The sequence below is a fragment of the Alosa alosa genome, chromosome 4 (genome assembly GCF_017589495.1).
Source record: "Alosa alosa isolate M-15738 ecotype Scorff River chromosome 4, AALO_Geno_1.1, whole genome shotgun sequence".
In the NCBI taxonomy this organism is placed as follows: Eukaryota; Metazoa; Chordata; class Actinopteri; order Clupeiformes; family Clupeidae; genus Alosa; species Alosa alosa.
The window spans coordinates 5,045,672-5,052,875 of record NC_063192.1 but is presented as its reverse complement, the minus strand read 5'-3'; the positions used below and the strand labels follow the sequence as shown (position 1 = coordinate 5,052,875).

Here is a 7,204-nt window from a genome sequence, read left to right as displayed (position 1 = left end):
CGAGGAGGACAAGCAGGTCTCATCCGCGGAGGTCATCAAAGGTCAAGTGACTTACCTCGGCCTGTCCCACATAACACACACACAAACACACTCGCTGATAAGAGGTAACGGTGGAGTTTGCGAGGGTTTCAGAGGATTTGTGTTCGGTGTGCTCAACACACTGCACCCACTGCAGTATGGTGGGTGCGACTTAGGCAAGGAGAGCCAACTGTGAGGGCGTTTGCAGCTGAAGTAATCTAATAAGAAATGCTCATCAGTCTCTCTTAGTCACAGTGGAGGGAGAAGCTAGTTCTTCTTCTTTGAGTGCATTTCTGGTAGTAGAGGCCTGGCAGAAAGTCTTGTTTGGGATATGAAGTTATATTTGGGATATTTATTTCTTTGCACTTTCTTTTGAATGTACAGTACGTTTTGTACATTTTGAGGTACATTGCTTTGTACTTCTGACAAAAGATATCAAACACTGCTCTTCAAAATATTTCCTTTTTATTATCTTCGAATATACAAACTATACTCTGCATTTTTCAAATAAGATTTTACTTTTCAGTTACAATTTGGGTATTGCAAAAAAAATGTCTGTTTAAAATACTGTTTAAAAATGTATAAACTCACACAAAAAAAGCCCACCACTGGGTAGTGCAATAGAACACAGCCACGGCATCAAGTGGCATCAAGTTCACCCTCGCCCACCCAAAACACTAAAAAGTATGTCCTCCTTTCATCAAGTCACAGAGAAGGAGATAATAAAAAATCATTTGAAAAGTCGTTCCTGAGGAGTGAGTGCTAAGACAATAAGCCCCCCCCCCCAAAGCCCCTTTCTTTCTACCTAATCATGTTCAGCTATGAGTTCCTTAGCACACACTTGACATTCACCAAAAGCTAGCGGCTCCCCACTCAGCCCGAGAGGAGAAGAGGGAGCGAGAGACAAGGGGGACGTGATGTGAGAGTGGACAAAGGGAGTGGACGACCTGTCCAGAGGACATCTACCCCTGAGTCTCCGTTCATTACCTGTAAAGGCCTGTTCACACTGCCACAAGTAAACATAACGATCAGTGCAAAAGCTTTAAACGTTTTGAATATCACTCTAGTCATGCTAATGAAAATGACGTTGTCCTCACCGCACACTACAATGGCAATGACATGAAGAATGATATGGTGGGGGATCACTGAGTGATGTTGTTCAAGGCTAAAACACTGACAGCCAAATCAGAATCCATCTCATTTTACAGCTCATATTAAAGAAAATGTTGAATATTCCTGAGAGACTTTCCTCATCATTGACCTTACCGTTTTCTTCTCTAGTTATTTTAGCAGTGTGGTCAGGCCTTAATGCTAGCTGTGTCCACTACAGACACGACCTGACGTGACCTCTCTCCCTGGCACACCTCCACCTGACCAGATAACGCTATAAACCTGTAGAGTGATTATCACGGCTTGCCTAACAGGCTTGTACTGTATATTTTCCAATACAGATGGAGGTCTGCACAGCCCACAGACGAACCCCCAAGCACATTGTCTGTGTTTTGTGTGTGTGTGTGTGTGTGTGAATGCATGTACTCTATGTATGTGTATATGCATGGGCGTATATATATGTATGTGTGTGTGTGTGTGTGTTTGTGTGCATGTACTGTATGTGTGTGAGGGTAAATGTGTGTGTAAATGTGTGTAGTTGGGATCGAGGGGCCATGTGTGTGAGTGTGTATATGTGTGTAGCTGGGATGGAGGGGCAGTGTGTGTGAGTGTGTATATGTGTGTAGCTGGGATGGAGGGGCAGTGTGGGCTAGTGCCTCCTCTCTCCCCAGCGTAGCCGTGTCCCGTGGCTCTGGCTCTGGCTGCAGAGCCTCCTGCCTCCGTGCGTGGCCCCGGCGCGGTGTGGGAGAAACAGCTCTGTGTTGTCATTTGCCAGGGGAAGAGCGCATAATGATGGGGGGCCTGCCCGTCTGTGGGCTGTGAGCGCGCAGGTCGCCGGAGAGAGCACGCTCACACTACTCACACAGCCAAATGGCCCCGGGCAACGGGAGAGAGAGAAGGAGGGAGGCAGGGAGGGAGAGAGAGAGAGAGAGAAAGAGAGAGAGGGGAGCGGGTGAGAGAGATGTATAGAGGGAGAGCGAGGGAGAGAAAGAGAGAGAGAGTGATAGAGTTAAGACAGAGGTAGACTGAGAGAAAGGATGAGGGAGAGTTTAGAAGGAGAGAGAGAGAGAGATAGAGAGAGAGAGAGATAAAGAGAGAGAGAGAGAGAGAAAGAGGGTACAAGGTGAGGTAGTACTTAGCTAACAGTAGGTCACAACCGGATCAGAGTAGACCAAGTGCAGTGCTGTGGGTGTGAGTAGGCTATTATTGCTCAAGAAAATTTACCAGGCAAAGCCGTCCCTTCATCCTTGTTGATTTTCAAAGATTAGCTCGTAAACTGTTTACAGGTCCTATTATTTCCATTAGAACTCTGGACACAAACCAAACAAAGCAGCGTAGCTCTCTGCTTCTTCACCTAGTGACTTAGCACACAGAATAAATGCATTTCTCTGGTCTATTTCCCTCCATTTGGCCGGCAAGAAGCACTCACCACCAAGAGGAGGTTCAACTGCTGCCAAAATCTGAAAAGCTGCGTGGCTAACGAACCTGAGAGACAATTTGTTGATGCACACTTGTGGAGAGAAATGCTACAAGGTGCGCTTGCCAAAAATCCTGGGAGCTAAACACAATCTCATCCCATTGCGTTATTGCCCACACAAATATGGTATTATGTCAGAATTGGAGAGTTGTCATGAGCTATGGAAAGCGGAGGGTACTAGACGACATGCCTGAGGTAATGCTGAGAGTGTGTGCAGTAACATGGAGAAAGATTTCACGGAAAATCTGCATTTGGATTTTTTTTTTTTGTGTGTGTGTGTGTGTCTGTGTGTGTGTGTGTGTGTGTGTGTGTGTGTGTGTGTGTTTGTGTCTGCGAGTGTGAACGTGTTGATTGAGCTTTTATGTGGAGGGTGCAACATCTATTGTTTCCTCTATTTATAGAACATGCATGCATATTTTTTTTGGAGGACAGTTTTTGATCACTTTCTCTCACACACGGCTGTTCTGAGCAAAATAATAATCAGGAAAAAAAAAACCACACGCGCGCACACATCGATAGAGGAAGTTAATTTGCATATTAATCCACATACAGTATCTAAGCAGCCTCTTGATCACTTTGTGCTGAATAAAAAAAAAAGATCGTTCCACCTGACAGTGTGCTACTGAGAAACACACACACACACACTGTCGCTCTCCCCTCACCATCAAAGTGAACCCGCGCTCGTCTGACGCTTCCCAGAGAGACAAAGCAGACACAAATCCACAAAAAAAAAATAAAAATAAATAAATAATCACCACAAAAAAAAATCCCCCTCAGCACAACTCAAGAGACCTAGATTCTGTGCTTACTCCTCTGTGTGCGGCCTGACCTCGCGGCGCAGGGGTCAACCTCAGGTTACGAGCTTTCAGGTTGTGCAAAACTCCCTCGCCCGACTATCGGGCCACAGTATCTCGGCGCGGGGTCGAAGGTCGAGCCAGGCCAGAGCAACACAGAGCCAATTACAGAGATAATTCGGCGGGGCTTACAGTGCCACCGGGAGAGGGGCCAGGACGCTCGAGCGGTCAGAGGGATTTGGGACACACACACACTCACACACCCCTCCCCCTCTTCCTCATCCCAGATCATCCCCCAGCACTCAATCAGAGAGGAGATATGGAGAAGAGACTAAAGAAAGAGAGGAGAGATAAGACCTAGGGACACACATACACTCTCCCTCTCACACACATGCTCAGAGGTACCAAGAGTTCCAGTAGGTGGCAGTGTTGTGGCTAGAATTTTTTTTACCCCTCATAAGCTAATACACACATAGACAAAACACACACACACACACATACGCGGTCAAGCACAGATGAAAGCAAACATATTCATTCACTTACACACACACACACACACTTTGACTTGGTGAACTGTTAAGCTGCAGATCCTACAAGAGTTCGACTTGTATGCGTAAGTGTGACAGTGTGTGTGTGTGTGTGTGTGTGTGTGTGTGTGTGTGTGTGTGTGTGTGTGTGTGTGTGTGTGTGTGTGTGCAGTTGAGGTTAAGAAAACACTCCCTCTGGAGTGTCCCTCAGGAGAGCTAGGACCAGCATTAGAGCAGAGGTGTGTGAGTGTGTGTGTGAGTGTGTGTGTGTGTGTGTGTGTGTGTGTGTGTGTGTGTGTATTTGGGTGTGTGCTTTACTGAGGTGACTCAGAGATCCACAAATCCCTTACATGAAATCACACAAAACTAAAAAAAAAAATCACATACATGCTCACACATATTGATATTCATTCTTGCAATAATGTGGCATCCATTTTGACTACTTGCATAGTAGTTGTGCTACCAAACAGCTAGTGCTGCTGAATTTTGCATAGATCACATGTATAAAAAAATCTTTAAATAAACAAACTTTGTTTTTTAAATGTAAAATTTACAAATACTTACATATATTACATCATAATAGTACATTGTTTGTAAAATACAACAGTGCCTTTCCCCTAGGCTAACATTTCAAATGCCTGGCCTGCTAAAGCAGAAATGGTGTAGCACTGGCTGAATTGGAGGGGAGGGAAGGGGGAGCTTTGGTGAAGAAGACGTCCCTTTAATCTCATCATCATCATCATCATCATCATCATCACAGCTGGGCGTGAGGGGTGACGAGGGTCAAGGATTGGTCCAACCGTCAATCAATCACACAATTGACCAACCCATCAGTCAGCCCACATCTTGGGTGTGTCCGAGGTCGAGCCGGGGGTCGCCCGTGAGCGCGTGCAGGCCCCACAGTTGCTCGGCGACTGAGGAAGCGACGGCTGCTGCTGATGTAGCGCCAGCGGCGGCGGTTGCCTGGCAACAGACCTTGGCGTGCGTGGCCAGGTTTTTCTGCGTGCTGAAGGAGCGCGTGCATGCCGGACAGGTGTAGACGCGCTCGCCCGAGTGCACGGACGACAGGTGCCGGTTGAGGTCGGTGCGGTCGCGGAAGTGCTTGCGGCAGTGCGTGCACTGCATCAGCTTGCGCTTGAAGTGGATGGTCTTCTCGTGGCGGTCGGCGTTGGACTTGAGCGTGAAACTGGCCGGGCACTGCGAGCACAGGTAGCGCGCCGGCGGCGCACCTCCTCCTCCCCCCACTCCCCCTACCCCGTCGGAGGGCGACGCAGCCAGCAGATGGCGCTGTGACTGGTGCTGCTGCTGCTGGAAGTGCAGGGCCTGCTGGTGCTGCTGGTGGTCCAGGCAGTCCAGGGAGAGGGCCATGAGGGAGAGTGTGTGGCCGTACTCGTGCTGCCTCAGCTGGAGCAGGCTGCCGAACAGTTGCGGGCACAGGGAGCAGGCCAGCTCCTGCGGCCAGCCCAGGCCGCCGGGTCCAGCCCCTACGCCGGTCCGAGCCTCGGCAGCCGCGCGCAAGCCGCGCTTCCCCTCGGCCATCTGATCCTCCGCCGCGGGGTGGTGGACGCGCTCCAAAGCTGAGCCAGAGATGGGGGGATAGAGAGAGAGAGGGAGAGAGAGAGAGAGAGAGAGAGAGAGGGAGGGAGGGAGGGAGGGAGATGGGAGAGAGGTGGAGGGGGAGAGAGGGAAAAAAAGAGGGGTGGAGAGGTGAGAACTAACACCAGGAGCAAAGCTTATGTATGAGGACAATAACATGCAGTCCCACAGGAGAGGGCAGATGGGGTCATGTGTGTGTGTGTGTGTGTGTGTGTGTGTGTGTGTGTGTGTGTGTGTGTGTGTGAGAGAAAGTATGTTTATGTGTGAATATGATTGGGAATATCTAGAGCAATTGGTGTTTATGTGAGTGTGCGTGTGTCTTGGCAGACTTCCTTAACTCTGTGTGTGTGTGTGTGTGTGTGTGTGTGTGTGTGTGTGTGTGTGTGTGTGTGTGTAGGGCAGCTCCAAATACCTGTGCTCCGCCGCTGAGCCTCCTCATCGTCTAGCATCTCCTCCTGTAAACACACACACAGGTGTGAACACCAGCCGATCTGGCCATCTACAAATGTACTCATGCAATAGTATCTGGCATGCAAGCACTCATACAGTACTCTCTCTCTCTCTCTCTCTCTCTCTCTCTCTCTCAGACATACACACACACAGACACACAAACTCACACATGAGAAACAAGAGAAAAACATAGACAAGAGACAAAAACAAAGACCTTTAACAGAAAAATAAGCAGAATGGTTAATTAAGACAGACATAATTCATGCAAGAATACTGTTAGAGACAAACAGAACGATGAACAGAGTGCGTTGAAGTGTGTGTGTGTGTGTGTGTGTGTGCATGCTGTTTTTGGACGACATGTGCGATGTAGGAGGTCAGCACGTGGCATTTGGGTCCTCTCTGCCCTCAGCTTCTCGTTTCAGTTGAGACAACAGGTGGGGAGAGAGGCAGGGAAAGAGTATGGCCATTGTCTCTGGACACAAGAGGATCTTCACTGTTTGTTTTTTTGTGTTTGTTTAACTGGTGGAGGGGTGTGTTAAGACTAGCGCTGTTGGTTGAAGGCAGTGGTGTTGGTGGGGGATAGTAGTAATGACTTCTCCTGAAACTGGTGTGTTTGCGTGTGTGTGTGTGTGCGCATGTGTGCAGGTGTCCCCCCTACACACACAAAAAATTGCATTGCTGGGACTACAGTAGGGCAGTTATTGTTGGTGGAGGACAAGGAAGGGGAAATATAGCTACATATACTGTGCACTTCTCCCAAGTCTGGTGTGTGTGTGTGTACCCCCCCCCCCACACACACACACACACACAAAACGACACTGCTCCCCCTCCACCCCCCATGTAGGAGAGCCTGGTGGTGGCGTGTGCTAACAGATGGCTGGTCCACCAGAGATAGCGCGTGGTCTTGGGAGGGAGGGCCAGCCAAACCAAATGCCACTTCAGCACACACAGGGAGAATGCAATTTCCTGGGCTCACACCAGAAAACAACAACAAGCCCAAAAAAGAGCCACTGCCACCCTGCCCCTCTCTCCTTCTCTCTTCTCTCTCCCTCCCACTCTGTCCCTCCATCCATCCCTCTGTCTACCTCCCTCCTCCATCCATCTCTCTCTTGCCATCCCTCTCTCTCTCTCCATCCCCCTACCTCTACCCTCCTCTTTTGTCCAGTGCTATTGATCCCCCCCCCTCAACAGACCCCATATCCCCTCTCTCCCCATCCTATTCTTAAGAGTGC

General features: G+C 49.1%; 1 protein-coding gene across 2 annotated transcripts in view; it reads right to left on the bottom strand.

Moving 5' to 3' along the window:
* Positions 1 to 2,130: 2,130 nt before the first annotated feature.
* Positions 2,131 to 7,204, bottom strand: part of zbtb46 (zinc finger and BTB domain containing 46) — a 79,970-nt gene continuing 74,896 nt past the window's right edge. For both annotated transcript variants that reach the window (XM_048240578.1, XM_048240577.1), the window contains 2 exons: positions 5,935 to 5,977; positions 2,131 to 5,503 (listed from right to left, as the gene is read on the bottom strand). In XM_048240578.1, coding sequence (XP_048096535.1) covers positions 4,761 to 5,503; positions 5,935 to 5,977 — 786 coding nt within the window. In that variant the 3' untranslated portion in view covers positions 2,131 to 4,760. The remainder of the gene's footprint in view (positions 5,504 to 5,934; positions 5,978 to 7,204) is intronic.